This window comes from Peromyscus leucopus, chromosome 17 (genome assembly GCF_004664715.2).
Source record: "Peromyscus leucopus breed LL Stock chromosome 17, UCI_PerLeu_2.1, whole genome shotgun sequence".
Classification (NCBI taxonomy): domain Eukaryota; kingdom Metazoa; phylum Chordata; class Mammalia; order Rodentia; family Cricetidae; genus Peromyscus; species Peromyscus leucopus.
In genome coordinates, this window is record NC_051077.1 from 32,233,841 (window position 1) to 32,254,992 (window position 21,152).

The following is a 21,152-nucleotide window of genomic DNA, read 5'->3' on the forward strand; positions in this document are numbered from 1 at the left end:
GGATCTCTGTGATTCGAGCCAGCCTGGTCTCCAAAGCGAGTTCAGGAAAGGCGAAAGCTACACAGAAAACTGTCGAAAAAACCAAAAAAATAAAATAAAATAAAATAAAATAAAAAAATAAAACTACCATCTGTCCTAGTCCTTGTTATTATTAATTATTATTATTATTGTCAACTTGGCATAAACTAGACTCACCTGGGAAGAACCTCAATTGAGAAAATGCCTCCATTGGATTGGCCTGTGGGAAAGTTTACAGTGAATTTTCTTGATTGATGATTTCTGTGGAAGGGCTGAGAGTGCAGCCCACAGTGGGTGGAGCTACCCCATGCTGATGGTCCTGGGCTGTATAAGAAAGCAAGCAGAGAGCCATGAGAAGCCAGTCAGTGAGCAGCATTCTTCTGTGGCCTCAGCATCAGTTCCTGCCTCCAGGTTCCTGCCTTCATTTCCCTCAGTGATAGACAGCGGTATGGAGGTGCAAACCAAATCAACTCTTTCTTCCCCAAGTTTCTTTTATTCAGAAGGATTTCTCACATCAACAGAAAGCAAACTAAGACACCATCACTGTACCAAAATGTATGGTATGACATAACTAAAGATAAAGTTGGGAAGACTTATTGCCGTGGCCCTTGTTATAGATAGCGAAGTATGCAACTGAGGTTTGTAAACCTCACGCTCAATCTCTTCCTGCCCAGCTATTGGCCAGTCAGCTTTTTATTAGCCAATGAGAGTAATACACGTTCATGGTATACCAAAAGGAATGTTCCACAGCAGAGGTAGGAGTATTTGTGGGGGTTATTCTAATGTGATCACCCTTACCATGTAGGATGTGACAGTGTGCCTTCTTGCTTTGATAGTAGTGACATGAGCCCTGCTCGAGATAGCAAGACAGTTAACTGAAAAGGCCAGGCCTTGTTGAAGTGGAGTACCATGGAGAGGATCCCTCGGTGAGTGAGGTCCACCATGGGAGTGTGGGGGTGCCCTGAAAATGACTGAATGACAACGAACACATTGCAGTCCCTGGAAGTATCGTATATGGGATTGCTGATGAGCCGCCATGGCTGTTGGCGTGGCAGCGGCTGGGCATAAAAGGACTTGTCGGGGAGGGGGGGGGATGTGCTCATGTAAAGGAGGTACCAAAAAGGGGAAGGGACTTATGGATAGCATCCTCCACATTATCCTCTGATTTGTCACATACGCTGGACGGAAGAGATGTGAGATGGAGGTGCCAGCTTGCTGTCCCTTACAGCTGTGGGTGGGGTGGGGTAGCAAAAGTGAAAAGAGAGTGTGGAGTTCCTCCTGGGATCCCAAAACATAGAACCCATGGGAAGAGCTGGGCAGTGAGGAGGGAAGAAAGGGGGCAGACGTGACAGAAGACAGTTCTCAGGTCTTCTCCTGAGTATGGAAGAAGAGAAAAACCCGTGGTTCCGTGTACCGATGAGGGCTTTGATAATGGGCTGGGGCAGGAAACGATGATGGTCAAGGCGTGCGCTACCATCGAACCACTTGAATCTGGAAAGGCTTTTAAGCTAGAGGAACATGTCCTAGCCTGGTCTGTGAGACTGTAGAGGTGCAGCCAGGTGGAAACTGTACGAGCGTCACAGAAGCAGAGGAACGAAGTAATAGAACTCGCCATCTCCTCTCGAAACAAAGGGCGTCATCTGAGTCAAGGTGAGGGGAACCGGTCTCTGCCGCACGGGCTTCTGTGAATCATAAAGGATGCTGGGTTATTGCCCCCATGAACACTGGGGACTGGAAGATAATAAAGGAGGGACAGGCACGCTGAGACAATAGGCGTGAGGCAGACAGTGTTTGGTGCCCAGTTCAAGGGACCTGATGGGAGTCTGCTTCACAGGAGAACGAAGAAAATAGTTCAGCAGAGACATTTGTGGCTTTTCTTGGGTACTTTTCCATTGCTGTGATAAAACACCATGACCAAAAGCAGCTTATAAAAGAATGAGTTTAATCGGGCTTAGTATTCCAGAAGGTTGGAGTGTCTGATGGCGGAGCAGGGGCATGGCAGTGGGAGCTGAGAGCTCACTTATCAGTCCTTAAACAGGAGGCAGAAAGAGAGCAGAGCACACTGGGAATCGAGGAGTCCGTCTCTAATGATGCACCTCCTCCAGTGAGGCCACGCCTCTAAATCCTTCCAGGACAATTCCACCTCCTCCAGAACAAGTATTCAAGTATTTAGGGGCCATTCTCATTCACACCACTACAGGACTAGTTTGGGATTTTAGTGGTTTTGTTGCGCCCCTGATGGGGTATGATCTTCATGAGGAAATAGAGAAATTGTAAGATCATAGTAATTGAAATGGCATGTAATGTGGGTTCACAGATGCTAAAACAATCTAAAGGAGGTAAGAAAAGGGACAAACAGACCAAAGAGATCGCTGGCCTCGCTCAGAGGCAAATGTGCCAAGGTTTGTGCCGACAGAAGTTTCTGGGAGGAGAATTGGACAGAAAGCCAAATGCTGTGCTCACGAGCCTCAGGAAGGCTTTAAAACTCGGGGAACAGTTTGCGGAAGGCAGAAATAATAACACAACACGGGTGGAAAAGACTAGGCTCGCCCCAGAGGTGTGCAGTTACCACCTCAGAGTGAGCTGTGCACAATTCTTCCTGCGAAAACAGTGTGCATGGAGAGGCGATTTCTCAGCCAGCCTGGGCCCACTCAGCAGACGAGTGTGGCTGAGGGGAAGGTGAGGGCGAAGGCAGGAGCTGTACCTTCTTGCTGGTGCAAAGTCTGTCAGCTACAAGGCCAGCACCAGCAGCAGGGGTCCCCCTAAACCCCCTTGGTCCTGGGCTGTGCTGAGCCGCTTGAACCAACCCCATTAAGCCCCCCCAGTATGGGAGAAGCACGTGCCTCCAATGAATCCCCCCAGGATGAGAAAGTGGGACAATTCATGGTAAATGATTACAGATTACAGGCAGCTAAACAACAGAATCTTGTCATGCTCTATTGATCCTTGCTAACATTTTTTAATACCCCCTTAACTAATGACTACTGACCCCAAATGGAATGTTCTTAGAATGGAGAGCAGTGGCCTTCCTTCAGCAACCCTTCTCCTCTGTAAAAAGCTTTCATTATGCAGTTGTGCTGTGGATATTGCTCTGTATGCTGTGAATATGTCGCTATGATTGGTTGATAAATAAAAATGCTGATTGGCCAGTAGCCAGGCAGGAAGTATAGGTGGGATAAGCAAACAAGGAGAATTGTGGGAAGGCTGGAAGGCTGAGTGAGGAGACGCCAGAACCGCTGTGCAGGGAGCAGCATGTCATGGCACACAGGTAAAGCCACAGAACACGTGACGACACATAGATTAACAGAAATGGGCTGAGTTTAAGTGTAAGAGCTAGTTAGTAGTAAGCCTGAGCTAATGGCCGAGCGGTTTTAATTAATAGAAGCCTCTGTGTGTTTACTTGGGTCTGAGTGGCTGCTGACCGGGTGGGACACAGGAAAACTTCAGCTGCACAATTGTAATCTTTGAGTGACTTACAGATTTGGAAAACACTAAAAACCCCAACATGGTTGGGAAAAAAGGCACACTCAAACGCATATAGATATTGAATGAAGCTCAGGGTCAAGGACAGGCTATGAGTTGTTGGCTAAGGAAGTGCCCAGGGTTCCTCAAATGACAGAGAATATTGACCCTGCTGCTGGTTGCACGCCAGAACTGAACAGTAAGAGCCTCTTGGTGATGATGCCATCTGCATTGGTTGTAGGATCTGGAGACATGACACTGGGACTGGACTGAAAGTGTCCTCCCTGCTGGCCGGCTTTTCTTCTTTCTTTTCTTTCTTTCCTTCTTTCTTTCCTTCCTTCCTTTCTTCCTTTCTTTCTTTCCTTCCTTCCTTCTCTTCCTTCCCTCTCTCTCTTTCTTTCCTTCTTTCTTTCTTCCTTTCTCTTTCTTTTTAAAAAGATTTATTTATTATGTACACAATGTTCTGTCTGCATGTATGCCTGCAGACCAGAAGAGGGCACCATATCTCATTACAGATGGTCGTGAGCCACCATGTGGTTGCTGGGAATTGAACTCAGGACCTCTGGAAGAACAACCAGTGCTCTTAACCACTGAGCCATCTCTCCAGCCTGCTGGCTGGCTTTTCTGTTGATGAAAGAAGACATCATGCCAGTTCAGTTCTGACCAAAGTTTATACAAGAACACAGTACATAGAACCACAAGACAATATATATTTTTTAAAACAGGAATATGACTTGAATTTACAGAAATATGACTTGACACAGCCATACCAGCCTTGGTGAGGTTATTGCTAACTCAGCTATTGTGTGTCGCGATGGTTCAACAATACGGCCCCACTGCTGAAATACTGGTATGAGTGTTACAAGTGCAACCAGCAACTTCCCATTTGGATTTAAGGCTCCCTCCACAGAAGGAAATTCACATCTCATACTGGTGCCCAGGGTGGGCCGTAGGCTATTGTCTGGTTAAACTGATGGGATAGTCCTGTTAATAAAAACTATTGTGTTGTGGTTATATGTGTTGTGTTCGTATGTACGCATATATGTGGGGGCCAGAAATTTGACATCAGGTACCATTCTCTGTTGTCTACCACCTTACTTTTTTTTTTTTTTTTTTTGGTTTTTTTTTGAGACAGGGTTTCCCTGTGTAGCTTTGCGCCTTTCCTGGAACTCTCTTTGGAGACCAGGCTGGCCTCGAACTCACAGAGATCCGCCTACCTCTGCCTCCCGAGTGCTGGGATTAAAGGCGTGCGCCACCACCGCCCGGCCATCTACCACCTTACTTTTGAGACAGGGTCTGTCAGTGAACTTGGGACCCACTAATTCTTCTAGACCGACTGGCCAGTGAGCTCCACGGACCACCTGTCTCTGTCCCACAGTGCTGGGGTTGCGGGTGTGAGCCGCTCCTACAGCTGGGTGTTGGGGATCTGTACTAAGGTCCTCTGCATGGCAAGCACTATACTGACCTAGTCCCTTTCCCCACAACCCAGGCCACGGCTTCTTAACTCCCCATGGGATCATTGTAACTTAACGTTGGGATTATGAAAAATTTGGCCACAGCATGATTCAAAACCAAATGTAATGAGTCTGAGGTATTTCTGGCAGTGCCCACCCATGTTGCACCATACAACTTCACACGAGCCTTGGTTCTGAACACACAACATGAATATTGGCAATGCCCATGCCATTCTGCCACGTGACACTATGAAACATTGCCTAAACGATCTCTGCTTAGAGGCACGTGTATATAATGAAATGCAGCATTTTTACTACAAAGTTTCTGCTCCTACAGAGACGCCATGGTTCAACTATGGAAGACAAGGACTTAATATTTTTATCATTATTACCATCAAATTAGGGTATCTTTGAATTGGATTGTATAGGAATGTTTGGTTGAGTTGCTTATTTGACCTTGAGTTTCATAAAACATCACTAAATGAACTTTGACCTGGGATTGTCTGAGTTTCTAAAAAGTTTTGCAATGGTCCTCAGCCTTCTGCCAGCTTAGGCTACGTATTTATGTTCATCATTGGCAATTCTAAAATCAAAATACTGATCAACCCTGAAGACTACTGAAGATTGTCTGTGTCCTTCAGTGGCGAATACCTAGCCAAGATTGATTTCTGTAAAAAATAAGCTAGCAGAGCCATCTCATTGGTGTGCAAATCAATAGTAAAGTTTGTATATTGCATTGGTTCCTTTTCTGTTGCTATGATAAAAGACCATGACCAGGAAACGCAAGGGAGTTTATTGTGGCTTATGGATCCAGAGGGATGAGAGTCCATCATGGAAGGGAGAGCAATAAGCAGCAGGCGTAGCAGCAGGGACAGGAAGCTGAGAGCTCAAACACAAGCAGGAAGCAGAGAGAACAAACAGGAAGTAGGATAAGGCTTAAAACTTCAAAGCTCCTCCCACCCTTTGCAAGTGACATACCTCCTCCAGCAAGGCTGCACCTCCCCCAAACCTCTTCCAATAGCACCACCAACTAGGGACCAAGTGTTCAGATGCCTAAGGGGGACATTGCTCAGTCAGACCATCATACACACACACACACACACACACACACACACACACACACACACACACTTTTTTAACAAAATTGTGATTATCCGTAAATGTTTGATTTGTATACCTATTTATACCTATATATGCAGGGTTTCAGGTAGGACTTGGGGTATAGAATGGTAGAATGCCTTCCTACCATGTACAAATCCTTGGTTTTGGTCCCCACTACTACATAAAACAGATGTGGTAGTGCACATCCGTAATTTCAGCACTAGGGGTTAGAGTCAGGAATATCATTAGTTCAAGGTCATCCTCAGCTACATGGTAAGCTGGAAGCTGCCTGTTTTAAAAATTTTTATATTATATAATAATAATAATAATAATAATAATAATAATAATAATAATTATATTGTTATTATAAATTTTGGGGCAAGGCTTATACGTGGAAGACGTTTAAGAAGTCCTAACTTTGACACATTTTCTTGAAGGCCTCAGAGACACTTGTTCAATGAAGTTCAGGGGATGAAGTCTTTGATGTGTAGGCTAGTTTCTGCTGCCATTATCTTCAGAGCACTCGGAAACGTCTGCAAAGTCCTCCTCCAGGTCACCTCTCAGCACACACTGTGGTTGATCCATCTGCTTTTGCTGCGCACATGGTTGCTCTTCTATGTGGGAAGTAGCTGAACTCAAGCATGTGAAACCAAAAGTGTGATGAAGCAGGGGAAGGGGAAAAGGGAAGGGCAATAGGGTTTCACACGGGGCAACTACGATCAAAATACACTGTAAGTGATTAGGAAAATGCAACGTGCTTGCCTTGTACAACTAATATAAGCTAATGAAAATTTAAAAATAACCCTAAATAATTTTAACTTTTTTGTTACAATTACGCTCTTAAACTAAACATAAGGTTCACTATATTATCTTTATTATTTTGATTTTTTAAAAATTAATTGTTGGGATAGCAATATATCATATCTAATTAACAATAGTTTAACCTCCTTTACAGTATTTAAATATGTTTCCACATTAAACAAATTTTGTTTCTGTGATTGAGATAAGCCCATTTTATCATGTTGAGAATGTATATGTATATATCAATATATGAATACATGTGAATATACATATATATGTATAGTCTTACTAAAAGTTTATGTCAAGGCTAGAGAATGAGTCAGTGGTTATGAACACTTGCTGCTCTTGCAGAGGACCCTGGCTTGGTTCCCAGCACCCCCATGGTCATTCATAGCCATCCTGAATTCTGATTCCAGGAGATGTTGATACCCTCTCCTGGCCTCTAATGCACATGGCGCAATACATGCAGGCCAAAACATTCATATACATAAGAAAAAGAGAAATAATTCCTTTAGAAAATAAATCTTAGAAAATGTTTGTGTCAGTGGAGCTGGGTGTGGTGGGTGGTGCATGCTTTTACTACTAGTGCCCATGAGGCAGGTAGGTCTCTGAGTTCAGGTGATTTCAAAGTCAGCCTGGTCTACACAGCAAGTTCCAGGACAGCCAAAGTGCAAGGTGAGACCTTGTCTCAAAAACAAAAAAAGTTTAAAAAAAGCCAGGCAGTGATGGCACACACTTTTAATTCCAGCACTCAGGAGGCAGAGGCAGACAAATTTCTGTGAATTCCAGGCCAGCCTGGTGTACAGATCGAGTTCCAGGATAGGCAGGGATGCACAGAGAAACCTGGTCACAAAAACAAAAACAAACAGACAAAAAAATGGGATCGAGAGATGGCTTGGGTGAAGAGCACTATCTGCTCTTCCAGAGGACCCAGGTTCAATTCTCAGCAGCCCCATGGCAGCTCACAACTGTTCCTGGGGACCTGACACCCTCATACAGACATACATGCAGGCAGAAACACAAATGCACATAAAATAAAGTAAAAAAAAAGTTTTGGGGGCTGGAGAGATGGCTCAGCGGTTAAGAGCACACTGACTGCTCTTCCAGAGGACACAGGTTCAGTTCCCAGCACCCACATGGCAGCTCACAACTGTAACTCCAAGATCTGACACCTTCACATAGACACACATGAAGACAAAAGCACCAATGAAAATAAAATAAAAATAATTATTAAAAAAAAGCTTTCATGCTAATGGTGGTCCACATTTTATGCTAATGGTGGTCCACATTTTGTGCTGATGGTGGTACACATTTTGTGCTGATGGTGGTAATCCCAGCACTTAGGAGATAGGGGCAGAAGAATCTGAAGTTCAAGATTATTCTTAGCTCTATAGAGAATTCAAGCCACTCTGGGGTAGAGACCTTGTCTTTAAAAAAGGAAAAGAAAAAAAAAAAGCTGGAGGCACAAAATGGCACAGCTGTGAAAAGAGCTTGGCGTGGAAACTCCACAGCCTGAGTCGGACCCTTGGACCCATGGTGGGGGAAAGCACAGACACCCTAAAATTGTCCTCTGACCTCCACATTCATGCCATGGCATGCGTGTGCGCGCATGCACGCATGCACGCGCGTGTGCGCACACACACACACACACACACACACACACACACTCAACAATAATAGAATCAATCCACCATCTCTTTTTTTTTTCCTTGCATTTTGAGATAAGGTCTCTCTATATAGTCCCAGGTGGCCTGGAACAAACTCACAGAGATAGTCTATCTCTGCTTTCAGAGTGCTGGAATTAGAGGAGTGTGTTACCACATTCAGCAAACAAAAGAAATGTTTAAAGTTTATGTCAAGAATGAACATGAGATTTCTAAGGTGCATTTAATAGCCATTTTTAGTATTTAGCTTTTCTTTTTCTTCTTCTTCTTCCTTTTTTTTTTTTTTTTTTTTTGTTTTTTGAGACACAAGGTTTCTCTGTGTAGCTTTGCGCCTTTCCTGGAACTCACTTGGTAGCCCAGGCTGGCCTCGAACTCACAGAGATCCGCCTGGCTCTGCCAAGTGCTAGGATTAAAGGCATGCACCACCACCGCCCGGCTATATATAGCTTTTTTTATGATGAATAATAAAAATTTCTGTAGAAACAGATTTACTAATGTTTGACCATAACTTTGAATCTACTAATAAACTCCATTTGATCATGATATACTTATGTAGTGGATTTGAGAGAAGGGTCACATGCTCCTTCTCCCCGCTTCTGCCTGCGAGGTGGATTTGCTCCTGGTCAGATCAGAGAACATCTTCTGCTATCTATTTCATTCTGTATTCATGAGTGTATTTCCTCAATTTATATCTTAATAAAATATGTTACCCATTTAATAAACTCACATGGACTGATCGTAATATACTTATTTTTTAAGATTTACATTATGCATGTGTGTGTGTGTGTGTCTGAGTTTATGCACACCATACTCACACAGATACCTGCATTGACGAGAGGCTGTTGGATCCTCTGGAACTGGTGTGACAGGCAGTTGTGAACTGTCAAGTTAGTGCTGAGAACTGAACCCAGGGCCTCTGCAAGAGCACTCAAGCGCTCTTAACTGCTAAAGCCATTTTCTAGTACCTTATTCTTTAAAATACTGCATTTTTTTAAATTTGTTTGAGCATTTATTGTGTGTGTGCGCACACAGCATGGGTGCAAAGGTCAGAGGACACTTGTGGAAGTCGATTCTCTCCTTTCACTGTGTGAGTCAGTCTGGAGAATCACACTCAGGTCACGTCTTGGTGACAAGCACCTTTACCTACGGAGACATTGCACAGGCTCACGACATACTCTTTGGATGTGCTGGCTTCACCTTTCCCTTTGTATCTTTATACTGCTGTTCTCAACTGAAAATAAACCAAAGTTCCTTTTCATGTGGCATCTTTGTTGAAGTTATATTAATGGTATACTTGGCTCACTAACAAAACATTGGAGATAATACTTTTTTATATGCTCTGGAACAATAAAACTGTATTAGGCACAGAACATGTTTGCACATTCCTGTAGTCCCAGCTACTCGGGGTGGGGGTCAGGGGGTGAGCAGGACAGTAGCTTAAGCCCAGGAGTTTGAGGTCAGCCTGAGCAGCAGAGAAAGATTCTGTTAAAAAGAAAAATAATTTCATCTTTACTTTGATGAACTAGGTAGAAATACTTTTTTTCTGTTTTTTTTGTTTGTTTTTTTTTTTTGTTTTTTTTTGAGACAGGGTTTCTCTATGTAGCTTTGCGCCTTTCTTGGAACTTGCGTTTGGAGACCAGGCTGGCCTCGAACTCACAGAGATCCGCCTGCATCTGCCTCCTGAGTGCTGGGATTAAAGGTGTGAGCCACCGCCGCGCCAGCTGTTTCTGTTGTTTTTTAAGACAGGGTTTCTCTGTGTATTCTAGGCTATCCTGGAACTCATTCTGTAGACCAGGCTAGCCTTGAACTCACAGAGCTCTGCCTGCCTCCTGAGTGCTGGGAAAAAAGACTAGTGCCACTACCACCCAGTGAAATACATTTTTGAGGTCTCCTTTTAAAATTTCTGTAGTAATTGGTGTTTTATGAATTATGGTAAATTGTGTTTTTCTAGAAAACTCTCCATTTCACTTGTTCTTATAGGACGTTCTCTGTGTATCAGTGGTCATTTTCTCTTTGTGAGGAGACTCTTGATCAGCCATTTGTACATTCTTCCTTCTGTCTTTGATTAGATTAACTCATGGTTTGTACTGTTGTTTAAGAACAAGATTTTAAATTCAGTTTTTTATTCTACTCATTTGTTTTAAAGAAGGTTCTATTCCATCAACTTTCAATTCTATCATTTTTCTTTCCTTGCTTTAAAAAATTTTTTCCTTCTTAGTTTTTATTTAACCATCACTTGAACTATGTCCTATGTATCTGAATGTGTTCCTGCTCTATTAACTAATTTGTGGTCTCTATCCTTCATTACAGAATCCTTAAAAGATTTCAGATTTCTATTAGATGCCAAGCTGAGCTTAGTGTCCTATGTCTATTGAAAGACCATAGCCCTTCAGGCTTACACCCCCAAGCCTTGGGAAAAGAGAAACTTCAGGCACCAGGAAATGAGAAACTAAAAATCTAGTTCCAAGGGCCACCTGACTCAGCCATACTCAATCTCCCCTGCAACCATATAACAATGTAAAGAGATTTCTGTTAAGAGAAATGTGGCTGGGATAATTGCAGGTGTTCCAGGAGGGACCAGTGTGACCTTTGTGTAAACTCCACTCCGTCCTGATACCCCCCCTTGAGGTTTCAGGAAGAATGTACCTGTTGACGTAACTGTACCCCCTCTGTGATCACTCTGTGATCAGGCCATGAAATTGTATAGAAATTATAATCTTGTGGGTTTTTCCTTTAAAAACCCCCATGTGGCTGCAGTAAGATGCGGCTCTTGGGGCTGGAGAGATGGCTCAGAGGTTAAGAATACTGCCTGTTCTTCCAGTGTTCTTCCAGACGCCCTGAGTTCAATTCCCAGCACCCATATGGTGGCTCCCAACCATCTGTAATGAGATCTGGCTCCCTCTTCTGGCCTGCAGGGATACATGCAAACAGAACACTGTATACATAATAGATAAATAAATCTTTAAAAAAAAAAAGATGCGGCTCTTGCTCTCAGGACAAGAGTTTGCCCTTCTGTACAGAAGCTTTAATAAATTCCTCGTGCTTTTGCATCAGCTGGACTGGAGTCTGGGTTCTTGGGGTGCCCACTTGAGACCCTAAATTTTGGGGCCCAACATCTATCATCTCAGCTGCTCGGGAAGCTGAGGGGAGGAGGAGTGGGAATTAGGTTGGAGGCCATCCTGGCAATTCAGTGAGATTCTATCTCAAAAAACGGTTTCTAATTCAGCGGCACTGCAGAAAAACTGTTGTCTATACAGTTATTGCTCATTTAGTAAAGGTTCTGTGCTTGTAAAAGTAGGTGTTTGGCTCTTTCAGCAATTTGTGTAATATTTGGATGAATGTTTGATGTATTCTATTATTGTCTACATCCTCAGCAGCCTTTTTCGTTCAACTAACATCACTGACCTGGAGAAGCGAGTGACAGCCATTATATTCTTATGTCTAATCTTCTGGTACCTCCTATTATGTTTAATGTCAGTATTCTAATATTTCAACTCTTGGCAACTCTTGTATTTATACTGTGAATTCGGTTTGTTTTTCTGAGACAGGGTTTGTGTTAACAGCTCTCACTGTTCTGAAACTTGCTTTGTGGACCAGGCTGTCCTCAAACTCAGAACTTGGCCTGCCTCTGCCTCCTGAGTGCTGGGATTAAAGGCGTGTGCCACCATGCCTATTGTGATTTTTTTCTTTTTTCTCAATTAAGCCATTTCTAATAGTAGGAGTTTAACTTCTTTCTTCTTGGTATATTTTCACTTTTGGTCAACATTTGAACAGTAATTGTTCTGTGAAAGATAATGATGTAAGCACTTGACCTCTCATTTAGTGGCTTTTATGTTTTTTGCTCATCTATTTGCATTATGAACAACCACTAAATGCCAGCTTGCTGCTGTTTATTCCAGGTAGCTCTTGAAAACAGGATATTGCCGAGAACACTAAGACTTAGTGGAGGAAGAACACAGAAGTCACATGGTTAAGACTCCTGACCTTGTCTAAGAGTCTATTGCTATGTGTCTCTTACTGGCCAACAGTTCTATCACAAGTAACTTTTCAGTAAGGGTGTAATAGGGAGGATTGAATGACTTGCTCACTTCACAAATAACCAGATTTAAAGGAGTGTGCTCTGTTTGTGATTGCCATCTAACTATGGGATTCTAAACACGTCATTTCAGTAGGTACAGCTTCTCCAGAAAGGCAATGATAGGTGAAAATTTAGCGTATGGAAGGAACTAAGGGAGCCCATGTAGGCTGTCAGGTAGCACCGTCCACCTCTCAGCAGCACTTACCCATGTCTTCATCGGCAGGCATCTGAATCAAAGGCTGCCGCCCAGGCAGCTTAGGCAGCTAAGTTGGGATGACAGGAAGCAGGGGAAGCTCTGCGGTGGGGCAAGTTTTTCATCAGTTTTCTTTTGCGAGTGTAATTGGGGGACTTGGGAAGAACGTGAGACAGGAGAGAAACTCAAACCTGGAGTAGGCGGAGGGCTTTCGTGGTCCTCTTTGTAAGTGTGGGATAAGGCAAACACCGGTTGGAAGTCTCTGCAGCCATACTTTGACACTGAGCATTCTTTATCTATTTCGGCCTGCCTAACACACATCTTTCTGTGGTTAAGGCTTCACTTGGGAGAGCTACCCTTGAAGCAATGAGAACTTTGAACTATATCCACTATAATCTGATGCAATAGGTCCAACCGTGGAGAGTACAAAGTCAAAGACAGCAGAGCGGCAGGACGTGGTGGTGCTCACCTCAAGACCATGGAGCAGACTTTTAAAGGAGTAAGGGGGAAGACAGGGTGGTCTCTGTGCACACTCAGCTTGCATTTTACAAGTTTTAACTAAAAATAAACTTCAAGGGTACATGAACACACCTATAAATCACTCTGGAGGCTGAGCCCTGAGGGACACAGTTTGAGGCCAGTATAGGTTACATAGTACTAGACTAGCCAGAGCTACATAGCAAGATCTTGTCTCAAAAAACAAAACAGTAGCCGGGCGGTGGTGGCGGCGCACGCTTTAATTCCAGCACTCGGGAGGCAGAGGCAGGTGGATCTCTGTGAGTTCGAGGCCAGCCTGGACTACCAAGTGAGTCCCAGGAAAGGCGCAAAGCTACACAGAGAAACCCTGTCTCGGGAAAAAAAAACAAAAAACAAAACAGTAGTTAGCCCCTAAATGTGCTTGCCTCTCTCAGCAGCTAACATTACAACCTACCCATACCCAGCCATGTGGTGTCAAATGAAATTACAATCGTAACATGCAGATAGGCTGTGTTTGAATGATCTACTGTCAACTTCTAGGGATGAGTAAGTCATCTCTGCTCCAGTGACATGGCTTAGAATTCAAGTTGTCACCTTTGCTAAAGCCATGTTACCGTTGTATAGTTAGTTATACATGCATGTTAACAGCAATGTTTGAAGCTGTTTTGCTGTTTGGGTTATTGTATGGGGCTGACAAGAAGGTTCAGTGACTAAAGGTGTGTGTCAGCCACCAAGTCTGATGAGCCGAGATCTATCCCTGGGACCCACATGGCAGAAGACAGATTCACACAACCTGCACACTTACTATGGCACACATGCAAAGTAAAATGCAATAAACAATTACAGCTATTTTAGTTTGCAACAGAGGAACATAACTTCAATGGGCACTCAAGAGGTGGCACTATGGGGCAGGTTACACGTTTACAAATGATAAATGCCATCTTCAGTGACGTTTGCAAGTCCATCAAAACTAAAGATATATAAGATACCCTCTGGTCAATGCACTTTGTACTTGAATATCAAGTAAACACCAAATTAATTTATAAATTACTTATCACTTAGACTTTGAAACAAAAGGAGACTGTGAAAGTAATTCTTTTAAAATTACAGAACCTGGAGTGAAATGTGCTATCACCTTACTCTTTAACTTTTTTAGGATCTTTGCAATAATTCTAAATTTGGCCATTCAGGTGTAATATCAGCCATCTTTCTTATTACCATGACCAAATATCTAACAAGAAACAACTGGAGTGTTTTGTCAGCAGCAGTAAGTTTGCTGCCTTCATTTTAAATGCCCTTTTTTGTCCTGTCCCAGTTAAGTTGTGTGGAAAATGTGCAGTTGGGTTCTGGAGGGTGCTGGGGATCAGTTCCCCTGTGGTTTTTCCTGTTTGGAAAAGTGTCCAGCTTGCCTACAGATGCACAGTAACCATTCCTTGACTCCTGCTGTTAGAGGGGTATATAAGCCCATGTTGGTACGAATAAAGAGAGCTGCTTCCCTGACGAACTGAAACTGGGTGTCTAGAGTGCTGTTTAACCTTGGCATCCCTCGCCAGCTTTCGGGCTCCAGCTGCGCTGGCGCAACAGTGTTTATTTTGGCTTATGGCTCAAGGGGACAAAGCCAATCAAGGCAGGGAAAGCATAGTGGCAAGGGCATGGGACAGCAGGTTACACTGTCTAACCAGGATGAAAACAGGACATGAAGAGAAGCCAGCCTGGTCGATATATCAAATCCCAAGTCACCTAGTGTTACAGAGTAAGAGCCTGTCTTAAAGAAAATGGGGCCGAGATATTAAACTTCAAGGCTCACCGCCAATGACTCAAGTCCTCCAGGACGACTCCATCTTCTAGAGGTTCCACTACCATCTCCCCACCCCACCCCATGCAAAACGCCTAAGGCCATTTCCCATTCTAAGCCAAAACAGGTTGTATTTGTTAAAGACTATATGAATTGCAACAGCATTTTAACAATCATCTACCTTTGGCAATTTGTTCAGCTGTACTGGGAAGCTACAAGTTTTAAACAGGTCTTGAATCTTTTTTCCATGTGGATGTTTACACATGACAAGTTTTAAACAGGAAATCTTTTTCCATGTGGATGTTTACACATGAAGGTGTGTGTGGAAGTCAAGTTGACCTCAGGTGTTTTCCGCAATTGCTCTCCACCCTCTAAACTGAGGCTGCGGGGTCTCTGGCTGAGCCTGCAGCATCCTGGGAACCATCTCTGCTTCCTCAGTGCTGCACTCAGACACTGGGCCAGCATTGCCACCCAGTGTTTCCATGGAAGCAGCAAGTCCTCTACTCACTGAGCCACCTCCACAGCCCCAGGGATCTTTCATTTTTTACTAAGAGCATACATCCGTTGTAAATAAATAACCATGTGAGTGGCCACACATCTGCAACCCCAGCACTGAGGAAGCAGAGAATGGAATACTTTGCAAGTTCAAGACCAGCCAGGGCTATATAATTAATATACCTACTTTCTCAAAAACCAAGAAAATATATTGGGTTTTGTTCTTGTTTTGTGGAGGTACCTGAAATTCAACGTAGGGTTTCTTTGCATGCTAATAAGTAAGCATTCTATTACCTACCTTTGGAGCTTCTAGGCAGCTTTCTCTGTGTAGCCCTAGTACTCACTCTGTGGACCAGGCTCAGAGCCACCTGCCTCTGCCTCCTGAGTGCTGGGATTAAAGGTGTGTGCCGCCGCAACCAACTATCACTGCACTTAATCTCAGGATCCTTTGACTTTCTCTTTTCAGACAGGGCCACACACTGCTCTGTAAAGCTCCAAGGCCTTTAACTTCACTCTTTCTGACTCAGCCTCAAGTAGCTGGAATTATAGGTCTATTAAGAGAACAGACTCTTCCACATCTAAAGCTGATTGCAATTTAAAAGATTTTCAATAGAATAGCCTTTATAAATTTGTTTAAAACAAGCCATTTTAGGAAATTACCCAATCATCTAATCAGATGTATTTCAGACATGTATTTATTCTAATATTTGGCTCACTTTTCTGGTAAGCATTGGTTCACAAAATACAGCACAGAAGAAACTCGAAGGTGTTTTTACAATTTACTTATGTTATTGCTCTCCACAATATATAAAGATAGCCCACTTACAGAATATAGATTTTGCTCTGGTATCCAATGAGCCATCCCCAAAAAACAATTTTAAAAGGTTATCTGGCAAAATACAAATGTCCCTGATTATTTCAGTTCAAGCACAGGAAACTAAGCATCTTTATTATTCCTAAACTACAAAGTAATTTTTACACACTTAAATTGTGCTTATTTTCAACCATCGGATTCCAGTACAACTAGTAAACTCTGAGATCCCCTTTCTTTTCTGTACATTATCACCATTACTGTTCAGTGTGCAACACCTAGAAAGCCAAAGCCAATAAGATCAAACACCTTAGACCAGACTTTTAAAAAAAAAAAAATCAAGCACACCAGATTAGTAAAATCACCTAAGACAAGTCTACTTCATTACCAACAGATGCAATTCACATGACTACAATCATTAAGAACTGACCATGGCTCTCTAGTCTTCTCCACATTCTTCTGAAATCTGCAAATACAAAACCACCTGGTTCTAATAGAAGCTCTAATTTCCTGCCCATAAAAATGTGTATCACTATGAAAACTACTTGCTTTTGTACTTTACTATAAATAGCAGGGAGAAGTCAGACTGGGTTGATTCCAGGGCAGGGGGAAAAAAAAAACACAACTTCTTGAAAAGGTAAAATAGCTTAAAGCATTTAATATCTAAACAAATCAATCTGTTAATATTAGTAGTCACAAAATATGTTTAATATAGAAACCCACATTTATGTTTTAAGAAAGTGTAAACTGCATTTAACCTTAAAACATAAATTAACCTGCTTAAGAATCAGCAGCAGTCAAAATCATGGTGATTTTAAACAACTTCAGAATAAAATAACAGTAAGTACTTTATACTGTTTTGTATCTTTAAAAAAAAAAGTTTACAATGCCTCATGAAAATAGTTTTGAGGCAACTACTCCCTTTTATTCTTTAACAGATGTTCAACATTATGAGCAACATTCTTAAAACCTTGCTTTAAGGATTTCTCACATTCAAATACTGTGGTCCCCTTTTCTTTCATGTGATTTAATCAAGTTAGAGAAAAAAAAAACAAAACAAAACAAAGCATGGTAGACAACTTAATACATTTCCACCAAATTGGTAGTACAAAAATTTTGAGATTCTACAGAACTACACATCGTACCTAATATATCATTAAAAATAGAAGACAGTATTTTCCTCAGCAAATAAAACAGCACACTGGTATGCTGTCAATGTATGCCTTTTAATAGGTACTGTCACTCATAAATTATTTACAACTTCTACTTCGGTGAAGAGAACTAGAATTTAAATTTTCTGCAAAACTGGAAAAAAGCAATACAAAATCTGTGAAAGCCAGTGTCTTGTATTATATAAAAGCCAGTTCTTCTCTTCAAAGACCAGATACTGGATGCAGTGATAACTTGGAGAAATTACAGTAACTCTTGAGGATGTTTCAGTGCTGGAGGTAAGTTTACAGGTCTCGATTCTTCATCAAGGAGCACTAGATCTTCCACCTCAGTGCCCCTGTACTTCCTTTTACATATCTTTACCACCACCTTCTTCTTGAGAAATAACTTCAGTGCTTCTCTGGAAGCAACCGCCTTTGCATTTTCTTTACTTTTTCCACAGCCAGTGCCCAAATACACTGACTTACACCTCAATTCACAAACAATACTTTCTTGAGAGCTCTTATTTTGAGGCAGATCTGCCAGTTCTTTTAATGGGACGAAAAACACATCCAGGGTTGCTTTCAGAGCCTCAATGGCTGCAGTTAGCAGCTCTCCATGGTTGACAGTGGGGCTGAAGCCACCAACAGCCACTAACTTCCACGCCACCGTTTTGTACAGTCTGTTGAAGAAAGGCTGCTTCTGCTTTACATCCTCAGCGGTCAGCTTTCGACAGAACTTGACAGCACTCTCACTGGACTGGGAGGCACTTCTAGAAGGCAGCTGGGAAGTGCTACTCTGAGAGCTACTCTTAGAAGCTAGCTGAGACACGCTCGCTAAGGAAGTGCTCTTGGAAGCCATGGATCCACTGCTCTGGGAGCTGCTTTTGGAAGCTAACAGTGATGCAGCTACCTGAGAAGTGCTTTTGGAAGTCAGCAGGGATGAATTTGTTGAACCGCTCTTGGGAGCCAGTGAAGAGGTGCCTGATGAGGAACTGTTTTTAGAAGCGGAGGACGAAACAGTTGCCTCTGAGCTTGTTTTGGATGTTAACCCACTTGAAGCCGTCTCTGAACTAGACTTAGAGGACAGTAATGGCAACTCTACTTCTGAACTTCCAGAGGAACCCAACAAGGGCACCTCAATCTCTGAGCTGCTCTGAGAAGCTGAGACTGAAGAACCTTCCAAAGCACTCTTTTTAGGCGATCCACTCTGCTGCCTGGAGTCAGTGGACTGGGTCACGTGACTATTCATACTGGATTTCAGCAATGAAGAAACAAGTGATGCTGACCCGTGTTTATCTGGAGCTTCTGGGTCAGAAGCTTTTCCAGCCCCTGCTGCTGCTGTTACCTGAGAGGAAGTGCTGCTGCTCTGGCTGCAGACAGATCGATCTCCTTCACTGGTGGAGCTGTTCTGATTGGAGACACCAGAGCTGCTCCGAGCCGAGGCCCCACTACTCTCTGATTTGGTAGACGACCCTGTGGATGCTGAACTGTTCTCCTGCTGAGCCGATGAACGATCTGTTTTGGCAGATTTCTTTCCATGATCTCGCTCAACCGAAGAATTGTTTTTTCCTTCTACGACTCGTTTTTTGGATGGCTCTTCTATCCCTTCTAGAAAGAAGAAAAACACAGGCATTTCACTAGGAGACCCGTATACATGTTAATCAACAAACCATTCATAAAAAAGCACAAAGGTGAGCCCGGCAGTGGGGGCGCAGGCACGCCTTTAATCCCAGCACTTGGGACACAGAGGCAGGTGAGTCTGAGTTCGAGGCCAGCCTGGACTATAGAGTGAGGTCCAGGACAGCTAGGGCTGTTACACAGAGAAACCCTGTCTTGAAAAACAATAAATAAATAAAATAAAAAAGCACAAAGAAAAGCATTTCAGGACTAGTAGTTTAAGATAGGGAAAAACTTCATTAATATCTTTACAAAGTAGTATTAATACGGATTAATTTCTAATTTAAGTTAACAGCATCAGACATTGAACCTCAAAATCTAAAGCAGTCAAAGGAAACAAATTCAGCACTGAAAACAGACAGACATACAGTTTAGCTTAAACATTTCAACTAAATTAATACATTATACAAATTCTGGCTTGTTAAAAATTAGTAATTACAGTAATTCCTAATTTTATCAAGCTTATTTTCTAAACTCCTATGTATGTTCACATCTATGATCTGCTAACCATTGCTACTCGATATCCCTCTTTTCTTCACCTTGGCAACCAGTTCGTCTCGTGTGGTATGGATTGGAGCATCTGTCACTTTGATGCCTTCAGCCATACTAAGAATTTTATCCATAACTTTTTGAGGGTACCTGAAAAAGAAGCAAAAGTCGCTTTCAAGAAGTGTTTTTTGTTTTGTTTTCCAAAGTACCCGGCAGTGTTCGAGATGCGGGGCCCGCGGACGCTGCATTTCCTGGTTGCCACCACAGCGTACCAACCGCGCGCGAGCAACAACTTTTGTTTCCCCGGGATGCCACCAACAAATGCCGGAGGGCTCGGGAGGCGGGTCTGTGCCCGCGAACCTGGACATCGGGGGGTCTCCCGGGTGCCGCGAGCGGGAACGCTAACAACTCCGGCTGCCCCGCGCCCACCCTCCAAGCCCCCCGCCGCCAACAGTCAGGTCGGCGCTGCCACCGATGTCCTCGGGGGCTGGGGGGGACACGGACCGGCAGTTCCACCGATTCCCGCGCTTCCCGCCCCGCCCTCCCCAGCGCCACCGGTCCCCGCGATCGCTCCTCGGGCACCTGCCGGGGGTGGGGTGGGGTGGGGGTGGGTAGGGGGGAGGGCGCGCGGACCCCAGCCCGGGACCAGCCGGCTAGCGACGCTTTCCTCACTCACCGGCACCCTAGGAAGACGTGGTTGGCCCAGGCCATGGAGAAGGAGACGAGTTGCTGGAGCTGCCGGCTGCGCATCCCGCTCTCGGCGGCCGCAGCCGCGGCCTCCTCGGGCGTCGCGGGGACCAGGTCCCCGGCATTGCGGAGCAGGAACTCCCGGCGGTGGCGCCAGTGTTTGTCCGTCTCGCCCTCGCAGCGCAGCGTCTCCACCCAGGCGGCTACCCGCGGGTTCTGGCTCAGGTACTCGGACACCTCCTGCGCCATGTTGGGGCCTGGCGGGGACGGGCGGAGCGCGCGAGCGCACGCACGGAGCCAAAGGGCGGCGGGCCGGGCTGGCGGCGGCGGCGGCTACCGCGGCGCGAGCGGGCGGCCTGCACCGGCACCGGCACCGGCAGCGGCGGCCCTCGCTCCGGAGAACGCCCCTCCGGCAGCCTCCCAAAAGCCCCCAAACAACAGAGCCCGGCGCCAACGAACCGCCCACTTCCGCCGGCCGCGGCCTCGCTCCCTTTTATAACCTCGCCGCCGCCGCCGCCTTCCGGCGCGAGCGCCGCCTCCCAGGATGCCTTGCGGGCGCCGGGGGGGTGGGGGGGCGGGCCGGCCCGCGACTTCGGCGGTTTGCGTCCACCTCGGAGGGCGCGCCCGGCCGGGGCGGGCGGGGCTGAGGCGACTGAGGAGGGAGACGTGCCTCCCGTCCCCCGCCGTCGAGAGGCCGCGTCGGCGTCGGCGTTGGCGTTCCGGCGGCGCTTTGTGACGCCGACGCTCGGGTTTCCGCCCGGGAGTCGGGCCGGGTCGGACCGCGCGACGCGCCCGGGGG

At 44.6% G+C, this 21,152-nt stretch overlaps 1 protein-coding gene across 2 annotated transcripts; it reads right to left on the reverse strand.

Annotated features, from left to right (window-relative positions):
• Positions 1 to 16,215: 16,215 nt before the first annotated feature.
• Positions 16,216 to 20,898, reverse strand: LOC114681184 (CDKN2A interacting protein). Of its 2 annotated transcripts, none has more exons than XM_028854527.2 (3): positions 20,343 to 20,844; positions 19,686 to 19,816; positions 16,216 to 19,108 (listed from the first exon to the last, which is right to left on the reverse strand). In XM_028854527.2, the coding sequence occupies exons 1-3, from the start codon at positions 20,600 to 20,602 to the stop codon at positions 17,763 to 17,765; spliced, it is 1,737 nt and encodes a 578-aa protein (XP_028710360.1). In that variant the 5' UTR covers positions 20,603 to 20,844; the 3' UTR covers positions 16,216 to 17,762. The 2 variants fall into 2 exon arrangements, with proteins under 2 accessions (XP_028710360.1, XP_028710361.1); XM_028854528.2 differs by having other exon boundaries at positions 19,020 to 19,108; positions 19,717 to 19,816; positions 20,343 to 20,898.
• Positions 20,899 to 21,152: the final 254 nt, after the last annotated feature.

Bases quoted from the DNA above. Each gene is read 5' to 3' on its own strand.
- LOC114681184 (XM_028854527.2), bottom strand. From the start codon at position 20,602: ATGGCGCAGGAGGTGTCCGAGTACCTGAGCCAGAACCCGCGGGTAGCC. The intron at 19,817-20,342 runs GTGAGTGAGGAA...CTTCTTTTTCAG, and splicing joins CACGTCTTCCTAGGGTGCCG to GTACCCTCAAAAAGTTATGG. The intron at 19,109-19,685 runs GTTAGCAGATCA...TCTTCTTTCTAG, and splicing joins AGGGATATCGAGTAGCAATG to AAGGGATAGAAGAGCCATCC.